This window comes from Colletotrichum godetiae, assembly GCF_030913485.1.
Source record: "Colletotrichum godetiae strain CBS 193.32 chromosome Unknown BDP55scaffold_27, whole genome shotgun sequence".
NCBI classification, from domain to species: Eukaryota; Fungi; Ascomycota; class Sordariomycetes; order Glomerellales; family Glomerellaceae; genus Colletotrichum; species Colletotrichum godetiae.
In genome coordinates, this window is record NW_026851275.1 from 471,710 (window position 1) to 498,419 (window position 26,710).

At 55.2% G+C, this 26,710-nt stretch overlaps 5 protein-coding genes across 5 annotated transcripts; 3 read left to right on the plus strand and 2 right to left on the minus strand.

Moving 5' to 3' along the window:
• Nucleotides 1-65: 65 nt before the first annotated feature.
• On the plus strand, nucleotides 66-1,509 carry BDP55DRAFT_554887 (putative alpha/beta hydrolase; the record flags this gene model as incomplete). Its single annotated transcript, XM_060569435.1, has 2 exons — nucleotides 66-164; nucleotides 226-1,509. 2 exons carry the CDS (start codon nucleotides 66-68, stop codon nucleotides 1,507-1,509), a joined length of 1,383 nt encoding a protein of 460 aa, XP_060428223.1.
• A 1,297-nt stretch (nucleotides 1,510-2,806) lies between these two features.
• BDP55DRAFT_729973 (uncharacterized protein) lies at nucleotides 2,807-3,868 on the plus strand (the record flags this gene model as incomplete). Its single annotated transcript, XM_060579638.1, has 1 exon — nucleotides 2,807-3,868. The coding sequence occupies one exon, from the start codon at nucleotides 2,807-2,809 to the stop codon at nucleotides 3,866-3,868; it is 1,062 nt and encodes a 353-aa protein (XP_060428224.1).
• An 858-nt stretch (nucleotides 3,869-4,726) lies between these two features.
• BDP55DRAFT_190699 (uncharacterized protein) lies at nucleotides 4,727-5,737 on the minus strand. The gene is made up of 3 exons (XM_060565875.1): nucleotides 5,430-5,737; nucleotides 5,070-5,329; nucleotides 4,727-4,986 (listed from the first exon to the last, which is right to left on the minus strand). Exons 1-3 carry the CDS (start codon nucleotides 5,619-5,621, stop codon nucleotides 4,836-4,838), a joined length of 603 nt encoding a protein of 200 aa, XP_060428225.1. The 5' UTR covers nucleotides 5,622-5,737; the 3' UTR covers nucleotides 4,727-4,835.
• A 2,172-nt stretch (nucleotides 5,738-7,909) lies between these two features.
• Nucleotides 7,910-13,602, minus strand: BDP55DRAFT_555152 (uncharacterized protein; the record flags this gene model as incomplete). The annotated part of the gene is made up of 3 exons (XM_060569457.1): nucleotides 7,910-8,020; nucleotides 8,077-13,007; nucleotides 13,077-13,602. The coding sequence occupies 3 exons, from the start codon at nucleotides 13,600-13,602 to the stop codon at nucleotides 7,910-7,912; spliced, it is 5,568 nt and encodes a 1,855-aa protein (XP_060428226.1).
• A 5,790-nt stretch (nucleotides 13,603-19,392) lies between these two features.
• Nucleotides 19,393-26,044, plus strand: BDP55DRAFT_190767 (acyl transferase). The gene is made up of 2 exons (XM_060565877.1): nucleotides 19,393-19,449; nucleotides 19,557-26,044. Exon 2 carries the CDS (start codon nucleotides 19,618-19,620, stop codon nucleotides 25,927-25,929), a length of 6,312 nt encoding a protein of 2,103 aa, XP_060428227.1. The 5' UTR covers nucleotides 19,393-19,449; nucleotides 19,557-19,617; the 3' UTR covers nucleotides 25,930-26,044.
• Nucleotides 26,045-26,710: the final 666 nt, after the last annotated feature.

Here is a 26,710-nt window from a genome sequence, read left to right on the forward strand (position 1 = left end):
AATCTCCTGCTCCCAGCATACGGGCCTCTTCTGAAGACTCCGTCCCTCGCCGATCCCACCAAACCATGGCTGCCGCCGCCGCACCCCCCGCCGCTCCCAATGCGACGACTCGTCCCCCAGGAACCTACTTCCCCTTGGGATACAAAGATGCCGTCTATCAATGGGTAAGCAGATGAACAAATTCCCTTGGATCGTAGCGTAACATGGCTAACAAAAATTCCGCAGTGGACAAGTGTAACTCCGCAAATGGCCGAACGCAACGTCCTGTCACACATCCCTTACCTCAAAGAAGCCCGCGAAAACGCCTCCCTCGACTCGACCAAACCAGACCCCTTTGGCCAGCGCGTATGGAAGTCCCAAATGGTCGAGCTCTCCGGCAAGAACCGTGCCTTGAACGAATACTCCATCGAGCGCGTCGGCGAGGAGGTCGACAACAACCTCGTCATCGTTCACGGCTACGGCGCCGGCCTCGGCTTCTTCTACAAGAACTTTGAGCCCCTTTCCCGCCCCAAGGGATGGAAGCTTTACGCCCTTGATATGCTCGGCATGGGCAACTCCACGAGACCGCCATTCAAGGTCACCGCCAAGGACCAGGAGGGCAAGACTGCCGAGGCCGAGGCCTGGTTCATCGATGCCCTCGAGGAGTGGCGCAAGAAGCGCAACATTGACAAGTTCACCCTCGTCGGCCACTCCCTCGGTGGATACCTCTCCATCGCCTACGCGCTTAAGTACCCCGGCCACCTGAAGAAGCTCATCCTCGCCTCGCCCGTCGGAATCCCCGAGGACCCCTACGCGGTCAACGCAGCCATGCCCGAGCCCGAAGAATCGACCCTCCAGAACGAATTCACACAGGATCAAAACGAAATCACCAGCAACGGCCAAAACACAGTCGGATCACGAAACAACAAGACCAACGCGCCCAACACACCGAAGCGCCCACTCCCAGGCTGGCTCGTCTGGCTCTGGGACGCAAACGTTTCCCCCTTCAGCATCGTCCGCTTCACCGGCCCTCTCGGCCCCCGTTTCGTCTCTGGCTGGACCTCCCGCCGCTTCAATCACCTGCCGCAAGAAGAGTCCCAGACGCTACACGACTACGCCTTCTCCATCTTCCGCCAGCGCGGCAGCGGCGAGTACGCCCTGCCGTACATCCTCGCCCCCGGCGCGTTTGCCCGCAGTCCCATGGTCAACAGGATAGACGGCGTCGGCCGCCAGGTCATTGAGAAGAGCACGGGCGAGAAGTTCAAGGAGACGGGCATCCCTATTGTCATGATGTACGGCGAGAGCGACTGGATGGACAAGAAGGGTGGTGTCGCAGCGGCCGAGAAGCTGAAGCAGGCTAGGTTGCAGGCACTGCTGAACGGGACTGAGGAAGAGAAGAGGAGGGAGAATGGCTCGGCAAAGGTTATTGAGGTGTCGAAGGCGGGTCACCACCTTTACCTGGATAACGCCGAGGAGTTCAACGACTACATTCTCAAAGAGATGGAGGATGTCCAGAAGAGCAAGCTATAGAAGGTTTCGCTTGGCGTATACTTTGAGGGGCGCATTTGTTGAAAAGATGGGCAAGCTTCACAGCCTTGCCGGCCAGAGAGGGCTTGTATTCGCGGCGTTTTTGGGGGGGTTGCATTGCATGACAACAGATCGAGCCTGAACACGGCCGACGGGAATATCCAGTGGGAGCGTTTGACTTGGTATAATAAGAGTCTGTTCAACCGGCTTATCTAGATGAGGAATACAATTACATGACAATTTTATTCAAACAAAAAAAAATTCCGACTTTCATCGTGGTCATCCAGGTACGTTTCTGAGAAATATGGAATTCTGGCGATATGTCTTTGTCTTGAGAAAACATCTCAAAGAGGAACCCGGACCGGCTCCCGTACTGGATCGGCCCCACATATCCCGGATGTGGCCGGACCTTTTCGCAACGTCGGTCAATGTCAAGCAGGCACAAACTGGAAGAGACGCGAAGAAAAGCACAGTAAATAAACATACTCAAGCTCTGGGGCAGATATTAGATACTAGTTGTAGGGTTCACAATATATCTCCAATGATTGCGCATAACCAGTTCGCCAGGTCTTTGCCAAGCTCAAGATTCACAACATATTACACTGGACATGTGCCACGATACCTTCCAGCAACCTGCCCCTGTCTTCAAAACTGCCATTCTCTGCTCCTGAAATACATCAATTCACAACATAACTATGGTCGCTCCTAACCAGTTCACATGTGATTTAACACCGCCAAACTGCCAAAATGACTCTCAAAACCTCCCTCCAGCTCTCACGATCGCCGTGCCGACCCCGTGATCCGCTGCCCCGTCATCTCAACTTCTCGACTCACGTGTTTGCTTAGGCGAAGGCCCAGAATCACTTTTGCCAATTCTTTTGTAACTGCGTGATCATTCATCTCATATTGTTTGCTCGCGTAAAGGCGTCAAATGGGCGGCCTCTGAATAGGCTGTCGAACGACCGAACAACCGCCCTCTCCCCCTATCCATATAAATCCCCCCCATTCACCCACTCACCACGATATTTTGCTTGCCACCCTTCAATTCAGTCAAACCGCTTCCTTACTTTGATCAAGTCCGTTCTCTTTTTTTTCACTGACGCTAGTCAAGGTAGTATCTGGATACTACTTAACCAGCAAACACCATCCACTTCTTCCTACGTGGCATCGTGACTCAAATCGTCCAGAGCAAACACCACGATCAGTCACCAGCCTACGAACTTGCTTCTCAGAACTTCAACAACCCGAAAGTCTTCACTATTCTCAAAATACGTCGCAAATACTGCTCAACAACTTCGTCATGGCCGGCCCCTACAGCCAGTTCCTGGATCTCGATAATACCCGGGATCCATACCTCTTCAAGGACAGCTTCCTCAACGATATACCTCTCTTCGGCCTCAACGAGTACCAGCAACCACACAATCCTCCTCATTCTCAGTACCAGTCGCCATGCAGCAATAACTTCCAGCCGCCACCATACCAGTCTCCGTACAGCAGCCCCCCTTACCAGCAACCCATGGCCAACGCCTACACCCAACCTCCTCCTCCTCCTCCTCCTCCTCCTCAACAGCCCCAGAACGAGGCCATGGGACCACCCTCCAAGCGCCTCCGCTCTCGCGCTCCAAAGCCCCTCCAACTCTCTCCCCGCTCAACAACACCCGACGTCGAACCCCCATACCACCTAACCCTCTTTTCCCCCAACAACCTCCCGGGAACAGTCTCCTCTCTCCTGACAGCCCACCTCCAAGTGCCCCTCTACACAACCCTCGAAGAACGCACCCGCCGCGAAACCGAAATCAAACACCTCTTCTCAACCAACACGCACACAACCCTCCCCCCTCCCTCCCCGCGCGTAAAGAACCACGACCTCCTCACCTCCACCCCCTCCTCCTCCGCCACCACCAAAATCTACAAAATCCGCGCCGCCCCCCTCGCACCCGAAATCATCTCCCTGCCCCCTCAACCGGCCCTCGGCAAATTCATCAAGATCGACGCCTCCCTCGGCACCGAAGGATGCTCCCGACGCCAGGAAGCGATGGCCTACAACAACCACCTCGCAGCCGCGCGCCTACGCAACCTCAAAGACCGCAATAACGTCGCCGCGATGCGCAGCCGGAACCGACGTGACCGGGCCGCCGTGCTCCGCGCCGAGGAGGCGAGTTTCGCCAAGGCGGAGTGTCGGTACTGGAAGGCCAAGGCTATTGCTGCTGGCGCGGATCCTAGCGGTTGGGGGTATTTGCCGGCGGTGGCCAAGGAGGCTTTGGCGGCGGATTATCGGATTGATGCGTTGGACTTCTTTCAGGATGTGGGGGAGGTGGCGCCTGGGACGCCCAAGGCGGTGCCGGCTAAGAGGAAGCGTTGAAGAGAGAGAGTTTTCCTGACGAGAAGAAGGAATTGGGATGTCGTTTCCGTGGGCGCTGTTGGATTATGAATGGACGAGGAATGAGATTTCGTGGGCTGGCTTTTTGAGAGGATTCCTTGTTCATGCTTTGCTCCTTCTGCGAGTTTTGCTTTAGCGAAGAGAATGGACTTTCGGGGCTATTTGAAAAAGTACTGTATTTGTACAGAGGCCCCAGGAGTTTGATACCCAGTTCAAGGCGTTACCTGTTTGTTTTCTGCTTAGCTCTCAACTCAATATTACTGATTCAGATTAATCGAGATGATACGCGGTGATTCCCAAGAGACGGCATACATACATGAACCTGTGTCTCTTGTTGAGTCCTTGGACAGGAGCATTCGAACTTGCCGCTTGTTTCGAACGCAAGGGATGTTGGGGAACCTGAGCGGACCACTTCAAGTAATGTTGCCATGGGCTTCGTGGCGGAGTGGAACCAGCTTGCCTGCCATGTAAAAGAAGCCTCCCAGTGGTCTCGTGAGGAAGTCGAAGAGGAACAGGAAGCAAGACAGATGTAAGTAGTGCTCAAGTGGCATCCAAGGCAGCCGAAGCATGTCCGGTTGTGAAGAATTCGTTCGAACCATATTTCTGGCCACACGGAAGGTAGGGGCAATGGGAAAAATCTCACGTTCAAGTTCTCAACTGCAGGAGTTCGAGTTCACGCAAATAAAATTAGCTACTAATGATAGCCAGTGGTATCTCTCATCAAACCATTGAAATCTCATATCATACCTCCTCTCCAGAACCGTCTGAGAAGAACCGGGCAGGAACAGCAGTCGTGCAATTACCTCCATTTAAACCAAAGAACTCCATTCATTATCAAGTCAAGATCCAATTCGAGCAGAGATTATTGCGAATCTTCCCCTTCTCATAATGACCCAACTCGAACTTCGTCAAGCTTCTTTGCAACTTTATTACTTGCACACTGCCGGGCTCACGGCTCGTTGACGGAAGGCTGAGACCTCGACTTGCTCTCAGCCTTGACACTCCCCATCTCCGACCCATGGCCCGTCGAGACACCATAGCAATCCGGGTCAGAAAGACATCCCTTGATGTAGTAAAACAGCACAATCGTCATCAGAACCCTAAAACCATCACATTAGCAAATCAATCGTCAAACACCACAACACAGTCCACAACCCAGGACAAAAGAAAAAAGAAGACTTACCAATTCACGGCCCCAACGGCAGCAGCACCAGCCATACTACCCCCGTACCTCTTCTCCTCCGTCGTAGGCCCAAAACACGTCCCCTGCACACACGTGTCTCCCAAAAATAACGCCGCGATACTCGCAGACCACGCCCAGCCCGAGAGCCAAAACAGGCAATTCGTGCCGTAACCAATGAGGACAGCGATGCGGAAGTAGAGGTGTGCTGCGAAGTGCTCGACGATCATGGCGCCGCCTAGGACGAGGAGGGTGAAGAGGGACTGAATGACGTTGAGTGCGGTCAGTAAGTAACTTCTTGAGGTATGTCTTTTCTGTGGGGTCGACGGGTGGAAGGGGGGGAACTGGAGGCAGGAAACATACCACAAAGAGCATGAAGCCAGGCGGGCCGGTATAGCTGCTCGAGTAGGAGCCCAGTAGCGACAAACAGTACGCGCACGCGGCGAGGACGGCGAGCGAGAGGACGAGGACGGCGACGCGGACGATGGAGAAGAAGGTTGGTGTTGGCGGGGCGCCTTTGCCCATGAGGCCTCTGATTCTGTTTGCGCCCGTCATTTTCGCTTTGTGCTTTCTCAGTATCTTTCTCAGTATCGTGAGATAGTTTCTATTTCTTCCCCAATTCCCTTGCTGCTGGCGAAATGAACTGGTGTGTAGCTGTGGATTCTCACGGATGTGGAAATTCAAGCGTTCGGGATAGCTTCACTCGTATAGCTGCTAAATTGTGTAGGTGTAGGTATTAAACACTCTAAACGTCGAAACAAGCCAAAAGAAGACACAAACGAAGGTGAATGATGGTTCATAAACATACAACCAAACACCAAACACGTAGTACTCTCGGCGCGCACGATGGGGGACGTCTGTTTCCTTATACCCTCCAGCAAGCCCACGTAATAAAGGAGGTGTTCAAACTGCCTCCTTCAAACACGCCCAGTCCGTGGTCTTGCATGACAACGGCCCCAACCATAGGAGATTGTGATCAAGACCCAAACAAACTGCAAGGCCTGCGCCACAAAAAGACAGAGACACCCAGCGCAATTACAACACCTAGAGATTCTACCTAAGAGCAGGGAAGTCTGATCGCAGTCGGCTGAACGACGCTCGGTCGCGGTCCTCGACCGCACCCAAAGACCAAGAATGACGGATGATCGACAGACAGAAGACGCACTTTAAAAATAAGGGATGCATCGATGCATAAACCACCTTCATTCCCAACATGCAGGGGCCTCTTCCTTACCCACGAGATCTGATTGGTCTGGTTCCTGATTTATGCTCCTTTTGATCCTTTCCACAACGCCCCCCCAGTCATCGCGGCAGTGCAAAGCCCAGACGCACCAAGAAGCACCACGCTCGTCGATCAATGACCCGGGATTAGAGCCGGGTGCCGGCAGGAGCGATCCAGTGGGGGCAACCAGCTGGGAATCCCATTATCCTCCCCCCCTTCCACTCCTAAATGTATCAACGCTCCTCGGAGGCGGCGAGAACGATTGGAGTTCAGCAGGTTTACACGAGTTTCAGATAGTTGTTAGCCAAGGTTCCTCCTCGTCGCGGGATTTAATGCAAAAAAAAAAAAAAAAAAAAAAAAAAAAAAGGAGACCCAGTTGGCCCCCTATTCTGCATCGTATGCCCCTAAACCATACGAGAAAATCGAAAAAGAAGAAGAAGGGGGGAAAAAAAAACATGTTTTGTATTTGGCCCATGTTCTGAGATGTTTCTCCTGTCACGCGCTGTCAGGCCCAGGAAAAGTGAAGAAAAACAAAACATCTTCACATCAGACGAACCTCCCTCCTCTCTCCGCGAGAGACTTCAAGGCAAGGAAAGACGACATGGAACAAGAAACACAGAAGAACAGTGCGCTGAAACGAAACGAGACCGCGAATACAAAAGAACGCGCAAGCTATGAAAACATGCCGTTTCCTTCCTGAACAGATTTTCTTTGACCTATTCTTTCACTTCCTTTCATTGATTTCATCTATTGACAATCATCCATCAACGTGTCAGACACCAGGCGCTGCACGTCTAAGCCGCCTCCTGCCTTATCGCCGTGCCCGGACAACATCCTCCAAACCTGGATATCTGCGACGGCGCAGCCCTTGGTCCGAACCTCCTGAAATGTCCCAGCGTCAACCATATCCGTAGCCGCAGTCGCAGCGCTTCATCACCCTTAGAGGAAACCACCACCTAAATCTCAATCGCCAACATCACCTTTAGTATCCTCTTCCAATAAGTCCATTGTGCAGATTCCGTCGTGTTCCATCTCTCCCTCCCACTACCTAGGTAGCGCATGTCAGTCCAATCACTCGCGCGCTCTCCATGGCCTTGTGCCCCCCACCTCACCAGTTCGTCTCATTCATCAGACGGGCGTCGTGGATTCCCATGTAACGAGACCAGGATCACGTTGCATTCCTGGCATCCTGATCGCCGCTTTTCGCCCGAACAGGTGGGAAAAGGGAGTACGTCTGCGCCTCTGTGATAACACGATCAGCATGTACAAGGCGGGGTAGAAGTGTTGGTCGCTACGCTCAATAGGTTAAGCTGGTTGGATTGAATTCACGTCACAGGCTACACCTCGCATCAAGTCACCGTCAAGACACAAATGGTTGATACAGATTCTATTGTGGCATCGAGGAACTAGCTTCTATCATGGTTGCGCCGTTCCCAACTCGTGCATTACTCGTCAATTTATCCGACGATGATGATCATGCGGCTACACTCCTCCCAAAGTGTACCCGCAATCTATACTCCCAGGCTTGTATGATGTCAAAAACGACCAAAGTGAACAAGCAAGATCCCATGCCTGCCTATATCCCATGAACTAGAAATGCATTGTACAGTCTACCCGCTTTTTAAAAGTTTGCAACGGCCACCGCAATCGCTTGCGTCTCAGAGTGTGAGATGGAGACGCTGATGTCTGAAAGGCCGACCTTCTTGGCAGCAGCAGCAGCTTCACCGTGGAGCTATCATCAAATTAGTAAATAATTGCAACATACTGTAACATGGGGAATAAGCATACCTTGACAGTCGGGGCGCCTGACTCATCCTTGGCAATCTCAATGTCCTTCAACGGCGCACCGGCACCCTTGCTGGAGACACCAAGAGACTTGAAGACGGCCTCCTTTGCGCTCCACCGGCCAGCGAACGAGCTTTGAGGACTGGGCGCGGATTGGCAGTACTTGATCTCACCGGCGGTGAAGTTGCGCTCGATGAACGTCTCGTTCTCAATGTTGATGGCGGAAATGTCCTCAACGTCAACACCGACATTGCTGTTCTTGTTGGCGACCTTCTTGGCCAGACCCTCCATCATGTCCTGGGTGGCCTTGGCCGCCGTGGAGGTGACAGTCTTCTCAGACGCCTTCATGAAGTTGGAGGGGTAAGAGATAGTGGAGGTCTTCTTGTCCTCGGTGACGCGAGCATCGGGGTTCAGGAGAACCTTGCTGAGCTGCTCGTCGGTGTAAGGAGCGTTGGACTTGGGCACGAAGAGCGTGTTGTTGACCAGGCCCTTGTGGAAGAAGCTGTAAGCCTTCTTCTGGCGAGCGTTGACCTTAGCAGAGTACGCCTCGTACGTCTTCTCGTCAAGGGTAGCGAAGAGGTACTTGGGGTGGACACCGATAGCCTGGGCACCCTTCTGACCGAAACCGAACGAGGTGACGGAGAAGGCCTTGATGCCATCGGTCTGGATGGTGCGGCTGGGATAGACAATCATGTCGAACTGCTCCATGATGGGGTCGACGTTGTCGGCGTTGCGGTTGCCCGGGACCAAACCGGTGTTGAGCACCTGCAAGCAGCCGTTCATCATCCAGGCACCGGCGGCACCCTTGGGGTGACCAGTGAGGTACTTCTGGAAGATACCCATGACAGCATTGCCCGGCTTGCGGCCAAGGTGGCGGAGCTGCTGGCAGATGACGGAAGACTCGTTCTTGTCGTTGGCCTTGGTCGAGGTTCCGTGGAAAGAGGCAACCTCGAGGTCGTCGATGGTTAGGCCCCAGGTGGCGAGGGCACCACGAAGAGGAGCAATCTCCGGGTTGTTCTTCCAGAAGTTGTTGCCGAGGCTGCGGAGGACATCCTTCTCCTGGCGCTCAGCCTCCTTCTTGATGTGCTCGGCGCGGTCGTGGGCGTACTCCTTCTCGTTGACCTCCTGGCCCTGAGCCTTGATGGCCTCGACCTCGTCGTAGAGGTACTCGAGCTCAGACTCCTGCCACTGCTTGATCTGCTTCTTGCGAAGCTCGATCTGGCGGCGACGGTAGTTGATGTCGAGCAGAGGCGAGGGGAACTTGCCGGCGTGCTCGCGGGCGGTGGTCAAGACACCCTGGCCAGGAGCGGGAACGGATCGGCCAATCTTGTCGGTGGCAGTGGTAGTCAAAGCCAGGATACCGTGGATGGGCATACCCATGTCAAGGGCGAGCTTGGCGGTCATGATGAGCTGGACACCGCAGCCCTGGGACTCCATGAATCCGTTACGGGTGGTGGTGGTAGGACGCGACATCTCGCCGGGGGTACGGCCGTGAGCAATCTCGTCGACAGCGTTGCTGGTGGCCTTCATGTTGGCGAACTCGTACGAGCCCTCTTCACCAAAGTCATCGAAACCACCAACGAAGACGATACGAGCCTTGCCCTCCATGATGGTCTCGTAGCCAATGTCGACCGACTCAACAGCGGTGGCGCAAGCACCGACAGGGGTCTTGATGGGACCGGAGGAAGAGATCAACAACATGTTAACCCAGGCGGCCATGGTGTTGATGAAGGACTCCTGGAGAATGTCGTTTTGGACAGGCTTGTCGAGGTAGCGGTCTCTGTGCATGCCACGGAGGGCGCCAGCACCTCCCATTCCGGATCCGATACAGTTGCCCACCTCGGAAACGTGGACGTACTTGTAGAACTCGTAGGGGTCGGTGATACCGGCCGACAAAAGAGTCTCGGCAACGGAGACGAGAACGAAGAGGGTGACGGGGTCGACCTGGGAGACAATGTCCTCGGGGACACCGTATCTCTTGGCGTCCCAGCCGGTGGGGATCTGGCCAGCAACGAGTCTGTCGAAGCGAAGAGCCTTGGGGATCAACAGAGCAGCTCCCTTCTTCATGCGGACAATGTACTCGCCAGACTCGGGGATCTCGAAGATCTCAACCTTGTCGCCGTGCTCACGCTTGAACTCCTCAGCAGTCTCCTTGGACGCCTCGAAGGGCTCGAGATCCTCCTCGATGACAACCTCATGAAGAAGCTGCTTCTGCTCGGGGTCGTAGCCACCGAAGAGCTCGGGCTCAATCAGACGGATACCCGAGTGCTCGAGGATGAACTTCTCGTACTTCTGCTTGATGTCCTTGTCATCGACGGGTTCGCCAGTCTTGGAGTCGACCCAGCCGGAGTAAGGAGCAGGCTTGCCCTTGATGGGACCGTTGTGGTTCTTGATCAGACCCATGATCCAGGCCATCTCAACGCAACCCTCGAGAGAGAACTCGCCGTGAGCCTCCATCTCCCAACGGGTGCGGGAGTTACCCCAAGGACTGACCTCAGCGAAACCGGTAACGACGACGACCTTCTCCAAGTCGACCATGCCCTTGAGGCGGTCGTTGAGGGGAGCAATCTCCTCCTCCCAGTCGGGAAGAGTGGGGAAGTCAAACTTGAGGTTGGCACGGGGCTCAACAAGGGTCTTCTTGTAGAGAGCCTCCGAGTTGGGGCCGTTGACAACCTTGTTCTCAATGGCAGTCTCCTTGGTGACAGCGCGGCGGACCTCGCTAGTCTCCATGATGTCCTTGCGGAGCTTCGTCATAGTCTGGTTGAGGTCGGGGATGAACTGAAGACCACCGTTCAGGTCAGCGAAGACGGGCTCGCTCTGGCAGAGGTCGACAACAGCAGGGGACATAAGACCCAACAGGTTGAAGGCCATCTCCTGCTGAGAGAAGGTGCGAACACCGAAAGCCTCAACGCCCTCAGCGACAACGTTGTTGCCGCTCATGAGACCAGTACCCCGGGTCCAGCCAATGACGGCACCACAGATAGTAAGGTACTGGCCCCAGTCCTCAGAGTGCCATCTGTTGAAGAGAGTCTCAAGGGCAAGCTTGGACTCGGAGTAGAGACCATCGTTACCGAAGGTACCGTGGTTGGGGGACAGAGGCAGGACGACCTGGGCGGGGCGTGTCTCGAAACCACGCTCAGCCTTTTGGGTCTTGACGCTTCCGAGAATGCGCAGCAAGTTGGTCAACATAATGCGGTGAGCCAACTCGGAGCGAGAGTCGATCTGGTCGATCTGGCGTCCGTTCTCAGGAATGGCAGCGAAGGGGACGATGAAGTCCAGATCCCAGCCGAGTCCGTTCTTGGGGTCGTAGATGTAGTCAATGAGTGCCTCACAGTCCTGCTTGCTACCCTGGTTGAAGGGGACAACAACAAGCTGGGAGCCGCGAGCACCGAAGCGGGTGTACATGGATTGGTAGTACTCAGTGACCTCGCGAGAGAATCTGCTGGTAGTGACGACAACCTTGGCACCGCCGCTGATGAGGCCCTGCAGGACCTCAGCACCGATGGAACCGGCACCGGCACCAGTCATGAGGGCGTGCTTGCCAGCGAAGGTGACACCATCTTTAGCAGCCTCCTCAAGAGACTGCAAATAATATCCGGTGAGCTTCTTGCTGTAGTCCCAGCCGTGAAGGCTCTTGCGCTTGAGGTGCAAGAAGGGAATGGTCTCGACCTTGCCGGGCTTGGCCTTCTTGGAGGGGCTGTCCTCGTTGGGGATGATCTGGTTCTCGTTCATCGCAAGAGAACGCAAAACATCGCCGTAGAGGTTCTTGATCTCGAGCTGCGAAGTCTTAGACATCTTGTGCTGCTCCTTGATGAGCTTGTAGATGCGGCGCAGGTCGTTCTGAACCTTGGTGCGGTTGCCGTACTCGGAGATCTTGCCACCCTCAGCCATCTGCTGGACGTAGTGCTCCAACTTGCGGCAGCTGGCGCGGGGGACTTCCTCGTAGTTGAGGTTGCCGCGAGCGTCGACAGTGGTCTGGGGACCAGTGGGGACGGCAACGTCCTTGTAGACAGGGTTGGCGTTGAGAACCTCCTTGCAGTTCTCAATGAGCTGCTCACCAAGCTCCTTGGCGAGCTTGTAGGTCTCTCCGCGCTCCGCAGGGCAGTTATCGATGTGGTACTGCATGAACTCGACGAGGGTGGGGTTGGAGCGGTTCATGATGCGGATGCACTGACTGACAATCTCACGGTCGACGGCCTTGAGGCGGCCGAAAATGATGTCGTAGTACATGTGGAGGGCATCCTGGCGCGCCCAGTTCCAGGATGAATCGTAGGAGCGAGCCTTGAGGGAGCTGAAAACAGGCTGGATGCCGGCGGCGTAGAAGTCGCCGTGCTCGGCAGTCCAGAGGTCGAGCTGGGACTGAAGAACCTTCTCGGACTCCTGAGAGTTGAGGTAGGCCTTGTCGCCGGCACGGAGGTCCAGCTTGAGGTATCTCGCGAGGAGCTCAAGCTGCTGCTTGAACAGGGCGCGCTGATCCTTGGTGAGGGCATCGATGGCTGCGGGGTCCATCATCATGCCACCGCCGGAGCCACCAGCCGCAGCGCCAGCCTGAGGGGTGGTCAAGCTGATGCCAGCGGTGGCAGCGTACTTCTGGGTGACGTCGTCAAGGAAGGCCTTGGCATCCGCCTCGGAGCCCAGACGAGCAGCGGGCTCCATGGTCAGAGCGAGCAGGAGAGTGCCATCCTGTCTTCCGGAAGCCAAGCCCCATCTTGTCTCGAGGTATTTTCTCGCGGCTGTGATGTTGAAGCCACCAGGCATCTTGGAGGAGATTAGGCGGGCAATAAGAGCCTGAGATTGTTTGCCGAGCTGGCCGTCGAAAGTGGCCTGCATGGAGGAACCGAGCTCGTCGAGAGGAACATCTTCGGGCTTCTCTGGTGTTGATCCGAATTCCTTACCGAGGTCACCAAGGATTTCGTTCTGAAGGGTGGATTTGCCTGTAAAGATAGGGGATCAGCAGGTTGCTACAAATTGGTAGTGGGGAGTGGAAAAATTTCGCTACTCACCGCCAACAAGGTCCTTGATGGCCTTGCTCAAGGGAACCTCAGCCAAAGGCTTCTTGAGCTTCTGAGCAATAAGAGCTCGCAGAATGTCGATTGCCTGGACGGGGGCATCGGCAACCTGAGCGGCAGGGCCGGCGCTGGGGGCAGGAGCGGCAGCAGCGGGAGCGGCAGCAGCTGCAGGGGCGGAGGAAGAAGCAGCGGCCGGCGCGCTTGATGAAGCGGCAGCAGGCTCTGGCTCCTCCTCGATGGGGTCGGCCTCGTAGTAGATTTCCTTTGCGTCCTTGTTGTAGCAGAGGATTTGACGCTGGACTGACTTGGCGGCATCGTAGGCTTCGTACTTTGAGGCGAGAGTGCGCTTGGCCATCACACCAAGGGTATCAGCGGGACCGATTTCGACCACCCTCTCGGCAGTCTTCTCGGCAAGGAAAACATCTTGGGTCTCAATCCACCGCACGGGCGAGGCGAATTGGTAGGCAAGCAGCTCCACAAGAAGAGTGTGGGCAAGCTCTTGCTCAACTTCGGGACGCATTATGAACAGCTGGGAGGAGCTGGAAAGCTCAATGACACGGAGCTGGGAGGGGAACCGAGAAATTGAGGGTATCTAAAAAGTCGTCGTCGAAGGTTCAACGATTGGGAGGGGTATTTGCTGTCCGTGGGAGGCCGTGGGAGAGTCGGAATCCTGGGACAGTGTGATTTGGCGTTGGTGTCTGCGGTGAGGGTATATGTGAAGCAGACGAAGCTCGCAAGACTTTTTTTTTCTGGACAGTGGGTGGCTGTTCAAGGGAGAATCAAGTCCGCGCCAGAGAGAGGGAGGGACAAACTGGCGAAGGCGAGCGAGGGAGATGTAGAAGTGGTTTGTGAGGAGGAACACGGATGAAGGGAAGATGGTTGGATATGATTGAAAAAAAAAGAGAGACAGGTTCAAATGTCGACGGCTCTGGCCCCTCGATATCGGGTCACTGGCACTTGATTGAGTTTATTGGGGGGCGTCTACTTTGTGAGGAGAGGACACCAACTAGAAAGGGAGGGATGGGATTGGGAACAACAGGTCCAGTCAGGAAAAAAGATGATTGTTGAACCAGGCAAGAGTCCCCACCGGCTCAAGGAAGATGAGCAGACTGCGTGAGAGGAGAGGGAGGGAGTGTGTACGGGAGGTTTTTCCCAATGTCGAGGTACCTCAGGTGAGGTCAGGTACAGGGTACATGCAAGTAGGTGGTGGTGGTACTTGGGGAGTCCACCGGGGACACTCAAGTGAAAGGTGGATGGATCCCATGAGGTGGACGGGCTGATGTCTCAAGACATTCAACTGGCTGTATCTTTTTTTTTCCCTTCTTCGTTTTCCAGTTCTGTCTCCCGAGGGGGGTACGTGGGAAAAAGGAAAGGCGGCAGGGCCCTGAGAAAGATACCTACAATCAAGTGGGGCTAACCTGCCTTGCCTCGCGATGGGAGACGTGAACTTCCCGGCACCTCACGCGTTGTCCCCTTCAAGTTTCCATGTTCCCCCCATGCAGGTGAGAAGAAAGCTGCTGGCGTGTAAATTGCCTGGGAGGTGTGTGGTCGGTTTGGTGTGGCTGCTGGGTGCTGGCTTCTTCTTTTCTTGGGTCTTTCTGCTGCAACGCCTGGCCGATACATGAGGTACGTACTGCGTAGTATCCGTAGAAAGCTCCTCAACCATATTCAGACGCTTTCCCCAATCGAGCATGGGATGATCAGGGGGCCTTCCCCACAAAACCATTTCATTGGGGGAATGCAGGGTGGACACCCGTGGGACGGTGGATCACCATCTTTTTGGGAGGGACGGCAGGGAGGGCAATCCGCAATCCGTCATTGATGCCAAGTTGACGTTGGAGTTGAGGCGTCACCTCCGCAAAGAATAGTTTCGGGTAGGCCATCCATGATCCAGCAAAAACCAGCCCATCAAGAAGACGTGATGAGTGGCCGGTTTCAAGAAGCCTCACCCATACTGGGTACGATCTAGTATCTACACTTCTCATCCGTACTCCGTACCTGTTATGTGTAAGCTACCTCAACCTCATCACCGGAGGTGTTACGTGTTTGATGTCGAGAGAGCTTCTCAATTTATGACCTACATCCAACAACATATAGGACACGTAAAGCATGAATTCTTTGGGGCCAAGCTTTCCTCACCATCAGACACTGATACGTAAGACATCTTGTCACCTGGCTAGACCGAAGCCAGTCAGTGCTCTTCGTCTTCCGTGCGAGAGAACGAGCAAAGTGGCAGCTGCCGCATCATCGTGCTGCATGCATTATCAACCAGTCTCAAGTGACTCCTTCTGTGCGCCTCGCTATCTTATCGCTGCCCTCTATCAAAGGGAGTTTGTTTTACGCCTGATCTGACACCTCTTCAAGCCAGCCTGTCGTGTAATGCGAAGTGCGGGTACGTGCCATCTCGCGAGGCGGGATGAGACAAGGACAAGCCAAGTAGCTGTACCTGATTTGCAGCTTCACATCCAAGGCTTGCGGCTTGCCAGCTCTCGGACTCTTTCCCTGAGCAAGGCTGGCACGGCTGGGTGCTGTCGTTAGCCTCGCGTGGCGCGCCTTCAATGTCTTGACTTCCATCATCTCGCCGTCTTTCTGCCCGACTTCCACTTCCACGCCGCGCTCGCTGCCCTTTGCCGGGCTGTTGGAATGTTGGATTCGGACTAGTGGCCGCCGTACCTGCCCCTCGAGTCCTCGACTTTACTTAGCGTGTGCAGCAAACGTTTAGCCCCTCGCGAGGCTCTGTGTGTCTCCCGTGTAGTGTGTACGGTCTAAGTCTGAGACCTCCCAAGCTTCACCTCACTTTTGACCTTGAGATGTACCCGTTCCGATGACCCGTAACTCTGATTGTATCTCTATCAGCTCATCCTTATCGCTGCGTTCCTGTTGGTCATAGCCTCTTGCGACGTTCAATGACTGTCCACACACTTTTCCTTTGGAGGGGGGAAGAGCTGGAGCTTGTTGGAGCTTGGATGCTTGGCGGGATACTGATACTGATACCGATAAGAGATATAGATAGAGCTACGGCTCTTCCCAGCGACAGCTCCAATGTGCAAAGTGTCATCAACTGGATGGTTGTAGTATACGTGTACGAACACTATACGAGTGCAGCAAGCTGTGGGAAAGTGGTGCCATGATAAGATATCTTCTGCTCCATCAACCAACGGGGATCCGGGAAGCAACAGCCGCAACTCCTCAGCAACAAGCCAAAAAAAAGGCCTCCATGTTGCAAGCAGAAGGCCATGGAAGAGTAGAAGGGGGGGATAGGAAATCGAGGGCAAGGAGGGGCAAAAGGGGTCGCTGCTCCAGGAACCCGCCAAAGGTCGATGGGGGTGCAATGTAGCGATACTTTGCGACTGGAGTTGTCGACAACGAATGGACCCAAGCTTTTCTGTCGAGGCTCAAATGTACTGTTTGAAGGGCTTGGTTTGCTTCAGCTCAAGCCCCGGCCGGGCCCAGGAACTACCTACTCACTTCAAGGTTGACTAGGTAGTCTCTTGCTGACCTTTCGGTTGCGTGCGACGGGTCGCTCCAGTTCTTCAGTAGATGAGCCACGAATGGTGGGCGGATATGCCCAGTTGATGGAAGACTCAGCCAACAAACCATTGTGATACGCAACATACCACTTAACTGCGACTTGCCTCTGGCCGCCCATCACCAACAGCATTCTTCAAACCCTCAACTCAGCTCGTCCGAGCCAACCGAGAGACATCGATGAGCAATCGGAGACCGAGTGTATGAGCTCGGTGCAACAACTGTCGATATTCGAGAATTCCAGCCCTGTTCCTCATCAGTTCACGCTTAAAAGCGCTGGGCAGGGCTGGGCTGGGCAGCGGGCAAGCGGTATGTCTTACTGAATTAGTGCCCAGTGATCCGTACGATTCTCATCGCTATCGGGTAGTTACCCCTCCACGCCTCTCAAGGGGAGAAACAGGGCACTTGGGTACGCAGAGGCTAGAGCTTGCATTCCTCGACAACCGTCCGCGTGGGCGGCGTGGCATGGCAGAGAGATAGCTCCCGCCCCAGCAAGCCAGGCGTGCCAGGCCAGAGTTGCGAGTGCGGTGTGGCGGCTGGTATCGGTACATCAAAAATGTACATGCCGTTCTCCCTGCCGGATCCTCTTCCTCAGGGTCCCGCGCATTTCCCATCCTCCCCAGCATCCAGCCCCAGGCGTGGGGTGAAAGCGGTGGGGAGAAGAAGGCGGCAGAATCCTGGATACGACGCTAAGGATGTTGACCGCCTTTCTGCCGGCCAGGGAGTTGCGGGAACGCAACGGGGGGGCCGCGAGTACATTGTACTTGGTGGGATCCCGCATATCTGGATCTTTTAGGGTCCAATTTGAAGTGGGCGATACCTTTTCGCAACTCCCGGTCAGCGAGGCGAGTCGATACAAGGAAGAGGCGAAGACTGAAAACTTCATTTCCTTGAGCAGCTCTGGGAGGCAACTCGGCATCGAGCGATGTCGCGCAGCAGAACCCGAGATGGCCCGCGACGGCGCGATAGTTTCGAGCTCGTTATCGTCCGTTTGTTGCATCCGGGGTAGCAACTCGGCATCTTATCGGCGTGCGCGACAAGTGCGATTTGCTTAGCATCAGCACTGATGCTGAAAAGTGTAGTGCAAGTCCAGGCCCAAGAGCCGAGATGATGCCATTTGGCCGAGGATTCGTGCGTCCATTGATCCAGCACTTCAAGGAGGCTGTCCCGTTCCGATGAGCTAAGAGTTGGCGGCAAAGATCCGGAGGCAAGATACACACAACCCGTTGTGGTTGCGAGCCGCCATCATCCAAGTGTGGCTTGGGAGGGAAACTTGGGAAGAGTGTTGGATGCGTGGATGCGTGGAAGAGAAGGTGAGCAGGAAGTGAGGTTGAAGGAGGTTGCGAGAGCATGTACCAGTACATCGACGCCCGTTCTCCAACAGCGGCACCCTTGCGGATCACTCGGGCTGCATGAAGTCAAGGGTGGAGCTGGAGGGGTGGATTGGGGTGTACGACCATCCCCAACAGAACTAAAAAATTTGGCGAGACATTGAGATTTGAGACTTTTGGAGAGATGCAAAGGCAGAAAAAGAGAGAGATGATGCAGCACCACAGACAATTGGATTGATTGGCATTGACACACGCACCCGCAGCAATTGGTCACTTGGCCGCGGGACCAGACACTGCAGGCAGGCACCGCTTGACGCCAGCAAATGGCCAACTGCTACCTTCCCTGCTCTTTCCGCTCTTGAATCCTGAGTCCCGAGTCTTGAAGTGCTCTTGCCTCTTGCCTCGAGCCGGCAAAAGGCATACCTAGGTACACAGGTAGGTACTTTCCACCCGTCGACCCGTACCTGCCTTGCAAGCGCAAAGTGAAGCTAGACGGGGGCAAGCGTGGCAGGTACGGAGTACGTACTTCAAACATCGGTCCAACGTGCCTATCCTCCGTCAGCCCGAACCAACTGGATTCATTCCAATGTCCCAAAATGACCCCGGCCTAATTTTTTCTAATCGTTGAGTTCCATCTCGTCTTCTCTGCGTATCGGTTCCTTGTACCTGTCCCTGTCCTGGGTACCTCCCCTTTCTACCCTTCGTAGACACACCAAAAGTGACCCAAACTGGACCAGACACCTCCAATTACGATGGCGGGATTGACCTCACTCTCACGAAAAGAAAAACAAAAAAAAAAGGTCGAGAAGCAGGAGGTACTTCGTAAGGATACTTGCCCAAAGGTTGGATCCATCCATTCATCCACTTGAGCATCCACACGCCGCACACCACAATCAATGTACACACCACACACGCCGTCTCTCACTCCTCTCTCCCTCCTCAATGATGGCGTGAAAGTACCAAGTTCCCAGTCCTCAATCCCACAATCCCAATCAATCCATGTCCACTTATTGAGACAGACCCGGGAAGACACACACACGCACGCACACGTTCTTCTCACTCACTCACTCACTCACTCAACTCCCACTCCCCCAAGAAAGTCAGCAGGGACCCAGACCCGGGCCGCAGCAGAAAAAAAGTCCAAAGGGATACACTTCAATTGCCTCGACTTCCCATCATAACCTCCTCCAAGAACCCTCCCAACCTTCCCTTGCTCACCATCCCACTCTTCTTTAACCTGCCATCTGCCACTCTCTTGCTCTTCCCTCCCACAACTCCACGTCAAGGACAGAACTTGCAGGCAGTCTTCTCGTTTCCTTTTCTTGTCCTTCATAGACCACCAATTGCTCTCGGATAATAGGAGAGAAAGCTCTAGACGACCACCCACGCTCAATACCTAAAAGACACGATAGTACTGCCACCCACATCCTCACCCTTCCCCCGCCATACCGGAGCATCTTGAACTAGCTGCCTCCTGCTCTTCGCTGAGTTTACGGAGTCACACACAGGTAAGCCATCTTGCTGTTTTTCGCTCCTCCGCTGGAGACAGACCTCTGGATCTGCAGGGGAGACAGGTGGGAAAAAACAACTCGGCTAACAAACGTGGCGAGCAAAGCTCCATTCGTAGCACGAAAAAAACTTTACACCTCTTGATACCCCCCAAAACCGTCACCATCATGTACGGCACCGGAACAGGCCCTCAAACGGGCGTTTCCACCCCTCGATCCAACGCTTCTCTGCGACCTCTCACTCTCCGCCACGGTTCTCTCGAGACCTCTCTCCTCGTACCGACCGCCCTGCACTTCCATGCCTCCCAATTGAAGGACCGCTTCAATGCAACTCTCCCCACCGCCACAGATGAGCTTGCTCAAGACGACGAGCCTTCGTCCGTTGCAGAGCTGGTCGCAAGATACATGGGTTTCGTCGCTGACGAGGTCGAAAAGGGCGAGGACGACGAGTCAGGCTCTTACGAGGAGGTCCTGAAGCTCGTCCTTAACGAGTTCGAGCGCGGCTACCTTCAGGGCAACGAGGTTCACGCTCTCGCTGCCACGCTGCCCGGCATTGACGCCAAGAAGTTGGTTGTCATCCGCAGCTACTACCAAGCCAGACAGACCACTGGTCGCTCCATCAAGGCCTACGGTTCAGCGCTCTTTCGCGCATCCGACGATGGCTCTGCCGACATCTACACCATTTTCGGCGGTCAGGGCAACATCGAGGAGTACTTCGAGGAGTTGCGCGAGATCTACAAGACGTACAACCCCTTCGTCGGTGAGCTCATTTTGAACGCTGCCGAGCTCCTCCAGACCCTTTCCAAGCACCCCGAGGCTGAGAAGCTTTACCCCAAGGGCCTGGATATCATGAGATGGCTTGAGAGCGAGGATGCGACCCCCGATGTCGACTACCTCATCTCAGCCCCTGTCAGCTTCCCCTTGATTGGTCTCGTGCAACTTGCGCACTACGAGGTCACTTGCAAGGTTTTGGGCGTTCACCCTGGTCTGCTCCGCGACCAGATCAGCGGTACGACTGGTCACTCCCAGGGCATTGTGCTCGCTGCTATCACTGCCGCCGCCGAGTCCTGGGAGTCATGGAAGGAGCTTGCCCCCTCCGCGCTCACCATTCTCTTTTGGATCGGTGCTCGCAGCCAGCAGGTGTTCCCCCGCACCTCGTTGACGCCCACCATGCTGAGAGAGTCGGCCGACAACGGCGAGGGCACTCCCACGCCTATGCTTAGCATTAGAGACCTCTCCCAGGCTGAGGTCCAGAAGCACATTGATGCGACCAACAAGTACCTGCCCGCTGATCGTCACATCTCCATCTCTCTGATCAACAGCCCGCGCAACCTGGTCGTCACGGGTCCTCCCATCTCCCTGTACGGTCTCAACGCGCAGCTCCGCAAGGTGAAGGCGCCCACCGGTTTGGACCAGAACCGTATCCCTCACACCCAGCGCAAGCTTCGCTTCGTCCACCGCTTCCTGCCCATCACTGCACCCTTCCACAGCAAGTACCTTGCTGAGGCGACAGAGCTCATTGACGAGGACTTGAAGAACATCAAGATTCCCTCCAAGTCTCTGGGTACCGCGGTTTTCGACACCAACACGGGCAAAGATCTCCGTGAGGCTGGCGACAGCAACATCGTGCCTACTCTCATTCGTCTCATTACCAGAGACCCCGTCAACTGGGAGAAGGCCACTGTCTTCCCTCAAGCTACTCACGTCCTCGACTTCGGCCCTGGTGGTATTTCTGGTCTTGGTGTTCTTACCAGCAGAAATAAGGAGGGTACTGGTGTCCGCGTTATCCTCGCTGGTTCCGTTGATGGCTCCATCACCGAAGTTGGCTACAAGCCCGAGCTCTTTGACCGTGATGAGGAGCACGCCGTCAGATATGCCGTGGACTGGGTTAAGGAGTTCGGCCCTCGCCTGGTCAGCACATCCAACGGCGATACCTACGTCGATACCAAGATGAGCAGACTGCTGGGTCTTCCTCCTATGGTCGTCGCTGGTATGACTCCTTGCACGGTCCCATGGGATTTTGTAGCTGCCACCATGAACGCTGGCTACCACATTGAGTTGGCCGGTGGTGGTTACTTTGACCCCAACATGATGACCGCCGCTCTGAGAAAGATCGAGGGTGCCATCCCGGCTGGACGTGGTATCGGCGTCAACTTGATCTACGTCAACCCCCGTGCCATGCAGTGGCAAATCCCCATGCTTGGAAGACTCAGAGCCGAGGGTGTCCCCATCGAGGGCCTGACCATCGGTGCTGGTGTTCCTTCCGTTGAGGTCGCTCAAGAGTACATTGACACTCTAGGTCTCAAGCACATCAGCTTCAAGCCCGGCTCCGTCGATGCTATCCAGGCCGTCGTCAATATCGCCAAGGCCAACCCGACCTTCCCCGTTCTCTTGCAGTGGACCGGTGGTCGTGGAGGTGGTCACCACTCTTACGAGGATTTCCATCAGCCTATCCTTACCATGTACCCTCGCATCCGTCGCCAGGAGAACATCATCCTGGTTGCCGGCAGTGGCTTCGGCGGTGCTGAGGATACTTACCCGTACCTCACTGGTGAATGGTCCAAGAGCTACGGCTACCCTCCCATGCCTTTCGACGGTACTCTGTTCGGTAGTCGCATGATGGTCGCCAAGGAAGCCAAGACCAGCCCTGCTGCCAAGCAGGCCATTATTGACGCCCCTGGTGTTGAGGACAGCGAGTGGGAGAAGTCCTACACTGGACCTACCGGCGGTGTTGTCACCGTTCTATCTGAGATGGGCGAGCCTATCCACAAGCTTGCTACCCGTGGTGTCCTTTTCTGGGCTGAGATGGACAAGAAGATCTTCTCCCTCCCCAAGGAGAAGCGGGTCGCTGAGCTGAAGAAGAACCGCGACTACATTGTCAAGAAGCTCAACGACGACTTCCAGAAGGTTTGGTTCGGTCGCAACCGCGCTGGCCAGGCCGTCGATCTTGAGGACATGACCTACGGTGAGGTTGTCCGCCGCATGGTCGACTTGCTGTACATCCGCCACGAGCAGCGCTGGATCGACCCCACTTTCATCAGACTCACTGGTGACTTCATCCGCCGTGTTGAGGAGCGCTTCACCTCCAAGGCGGGCCAGGTCGCTCAACTCCAGGACTTCAAGGATCTCCAGACCCCTTACGAGACTGTTGAGAAGATTCTCTCGCACTACCCTGATGCTGAGACTCAACTCATCAACGCCCAGGATGTCCAGCATTTCCTGATGCTCTGCCTCCGTCCCATCCAGAAGCCCGTCACTTTCATTCCTACCCTGGATGAGAACTTTGACTTCTACTTCAAGAAGGACTCTCTGTGGCAGTCTGAGGACCTCGGCGCCGTCATTGGCCAGGATGTCGGCCGGACCTGCATTCTTCAGGGTCCTACTGCCGTCAAGTTCTCCACGGTCATTGATGAGCCCATCAAGGATATCCTTGACGGCATTCACAAGACCCACGTTGAGTACTTGACCAGAGACCTCTACAAGGGCGACAAGAAGGCCATCCCTACCATCGAGTACTTCGGTGGCAAGCTCATTGAGACTGAAATCCCTGTTGAGGATGTTGATGGCCTCACCGTTTCCTACGATGATGCCCACAAGAACACCTACCGCCTCTCCACCTCGCCTTCCGCGACCCTTCCCAGCCTTGATGCTTGGTTGGCCCTGCTTGCGGGTCCCGATCGCAGCTGGCGCCACGCTCTTCTGACCTCTGAGGTTGTTGTTCAGGGCCAAAAGTTCCAGACAAACCCTCTCAAGCGTATCTTCGCGCCGGCCCGCGGTCTCTTCGTCGAGATCCACAACCCCAAGGATGCGAAGAACACCAAGATCATTGTCAAGGAGCAGCCTCGCCACAACCAGTACGTTGACGTCATCGAGGTCAAGCTGGAGGGCAAGAACGAGATTGTTGTCAACATGATCAAGGATACCACCGCTCTTGGCAAGCCCGTGGCCTTGCCTCTCAAGTTCACCTATCACCCTGAGGCCGGCTATGCCCCGATCCACGAAGTCATGGAAGGTCGCAACGACCGCATCAAGGAGTTCTACTGGCGTGCGTGGTTCGGTGACGAGACTTTCAACCTCGACGCCGATGTCAGCAGCAAGTTCGATGGTGGCAAGGCTACGATCACTGGCGAGAGCATCAACGACTTCATCCACGCCGTTGGCAACACCGGCGAGGCCTTCGTCGAGCGTCCCGGCAAGACTGTCTACGCGCCCATGGACTTTGCCATCGTCGTCGGCTGGAAGGCTATCACCAAGCCTATCTTCCCTCGCACCATTGACGGTGACCTGCTTAAGCTTGTCCACCTGTCAAATGAGTTCCGCATGAAGCCTGGTGCCGAGCCTCTTAAGAAGGGTGATGAGGTCTCCACTACCGCTCAGATCAACGCTGTCATCAACCAGGAGTCTGGTAAGATGGTCGAGGTCTGCGGTACCATCTACCGCGATGGCGAGGCTGTCATGGACGTCACCTCTCAATTCCTGTACCGCGGTGCTTACACCGACTACGAGAACACCTTCCAGCGCAAGATGGAGACGCCCATCCAGCTGCACTTGGCCACCAGCAAGGACGTCGCTGTTCTTAAGTCGAAGCAGTGGTTCAACACTGATGACTTGCCCCGCGACCTCGACCTCCTCGGACAGACTCTTACTTTCCGTCTTCAGAGCTTCTACCGCTACAAGACCAAGACGATGTACAGCAGCGTTTCCACCCAGGGCCAGGTCCTTCTTGAGCTTCCCACCAAGGAGATCATCCAGGTCGCCAGCGTTGACTACGAGGCTGGCCAGTCCAACGGCAACCCCGTTGTCGACTACCTCGAGCGCACTGGCGCCCCTCTTGACCAGCCCCTCAACTTTGAGAACCCCATCCCTCTCAGCGGTCGCACCCCTCTCCAGCTCCGCGCCCCTGCCACCAACGAGAACTACGCCCGTGTCTCTGGTGACTACAACCCCATTCACGTTTCCCGCGTGTTTGCCAACTACGCTGCCCTCCCTGGCACCATCACTCACGGCATGTACTCTAGTGCTGCCGTTCGTAGCTTGGTTGAGACTTGGGCTGCTGAGAACAACATTGGTCGTGTTCGCAGCTTCCACGCTTCTCTGGTTGGCATGGTCCTCCCCAACGACGACCTTCAGGTCAAGCTTCAGCACGTTGGTATGGTTTCTGGCCGCAAGATCATCAAGGTCGAGGCCAGCAACAAGGAGACTGAAGAGAAGGTCCTTCTCGGTGAGGCCGAGGTTGAGCAGCCCGTTACCGCTTACGTCTTCACTGGCCAAGGTTCTCAGGAGCAGGGCATGGGTATGGAGCTGTATGCCAGCAGTGACGTAGCCAAGGACGTCTGGGACCGTGCCGACAAGTACCTCCTTGACAACTACGGCTTCTCCATCACCAATATCGTCAAGAACAACCCGAAGGAGCTCACCGTTTACTTCGGTGGCCCTCGCGGCAAGGCCATCCGTCAGAACTACATGGCCATGACCTTCGAGACCGTTGCCGCCGATGGAAGCATCAAGTCCGAGCGCATCTTCAAGGAGATTGATGAGAAGACCACTTCTTACACCTACCGCTCGCCCACCGGTCTGCTGTCCGCCACCCAGTTCACTCAGCCCGCCCTTACCCTCATGGAGAAGGCCAGCTTTGAGGACATGAAATCCAAGGGCCTCGTTCCCCGGGACTGCACCTTCGCCGGTCACTCCCTGGGCGAGTACTCTGCCCTTGCCGCCTTGGCTGAGGTCATGCCCATTGAGAGTTTGGTATCGGTTGTCTTCTACCGTGGCTTGACCATGCAAGTCGCTGTCGAGCGTGACGCCGCTGGCCGTTCCAACTACTCCATGTGCGCCATCAACCCCAGCAGAATCTCCAAGACTTTCAACGAGGAGGCTCTGCAGTTTGTTGTTGACTGCATCTCTGAGGAGACTGGTTGGCTCCTTGAGATTGTCAACTACAACATCGCCAACATGCAGTACGTCGCTGCCGGTGACCTGCGCGCGCTCGACACTCTTACCGGTGTCACCAACTTCCTCAAGCAACAGAAGATTGATATTGAGGAGATGCGTGGCAACATTGACGAGGCCAAGGGTGCTCTCAAGGAGATCATCAAGGGCAGCGCCGAGGCTACCCTCAAGAAGCCCACGCCCCTGGAGCTCCAGCGTGGCTTCGCAACGATTCCTCTCCGCGGTATCGACGTGCCTTTCCACTCGACCTTCCTGCGGTCTGGCGTCAAGCCTTTCCGATCGTTCCTTCTCAAGAAGATCAACAAGACGACGATCGACCCTGCCAAGCTTGTTGGCAAATACATCCCCAACGTGACGGCGAAGCCTTTCGCCATCACCAAGGAGTACTTTGAGGATGTTTACAAGCTGACCAACTCGCCCAAGATTGCTCAAATCTTGGCGAACTGGGATCAGTTCACCCAGGACGGCCCTGGCCCCAACGGAGTCAACGGCCTCGCTGGTGAGCACGAGGGCCCCGGCGCCGCGGCGTAAGCTGTGTGTGCAACTGCAAGGAGGAGGAGAAGTCGGGTTATGGTATAACGAATGACAAAAAGGCAGAGAAATGAAGATGATTCCCGGCGGGGGCATTGAATGACTCTAGACGGCGTAAGCGTTGTACAAATTAGGGATGTGGTTTCTTGATGACTGTTTTATCATGCTGCGTTTAGAAAGCTTTGTGTTTGGTCATTATTTGCTTGGGGCGTTTATTATTCTAGAGTTTTTAATTGTGGCACAAGAAGAGAATAGAGCAACCAAAGTTCAACAGGCTGTGTACCCCGTAAAGTTTCCGAGAGGCGCATGATAAAATGCCCGATGGCACTGCTTTGTCTGACGGGCAAACAAGGCAGAGGGTGATACAATGCCTGATGGCTGGAAAACTAGTGGCAGTGGGCAAGCACACAGCAGCTATTTTGACAGCGGGGGGTCTACGAAGAATGAGTGCAAGGACCCGGAACGCAGATGCTTCTCCCAAATGGCGCAGCATGCGGGCGGATAGGACGGGACGGGTTCGACTACCCGTGTCGAGGTAATTTTGGATAGAAGACGGGATGGCGGTTGAGGACCATGTGGCCCTAAGTTACCTACCGTATCCGAGAGTGTCCCAAGAGTAAGAGAGGGCATGCCGTGCCGCCCTGACGAACAAAGGATGCTTATCACGCTTATCAGGCGGTGGCTTGAATAGAACGAGGGGTAAAGTGAAAGTTGACGGACGGGGGAATGTGGCTTGGTGGTGAGAGCTATGGGAATATTGCGATGCCTGGGAAGCTATCCG

Coding starts and splice junctions, on each gene's coding strand:
- BDP55DRAFT_190767 (XM_060565877.1), top strand. CDS start 19,618: ATGTACGGCACCGGAACAGGCCCTCAAACGGGCGTTTCCACCCCTCGA.
- BDP55DRAFT_190699 (XM_060565875.1), bottom strand. CDS start 5,621: ATGACGGGCGCAAACAGAATCAGAGGCCTCATGGGCAAAGGCGCCCCG. Junction 5,330..5,429: donor CTGGCTTCATGCTCTTTGTG/GTATGTTTCCTG, acceptor AACGTCATTCAG/TCCCTCTTCACCCTCCTCGT. Junction 4,987..5,069: donor GCCGTTGGGGCCGTGAATTG/GTAAGTCTTCTT, acceptor TGATGGTTTTAG/GGTTCTGATGACGATTGTGC.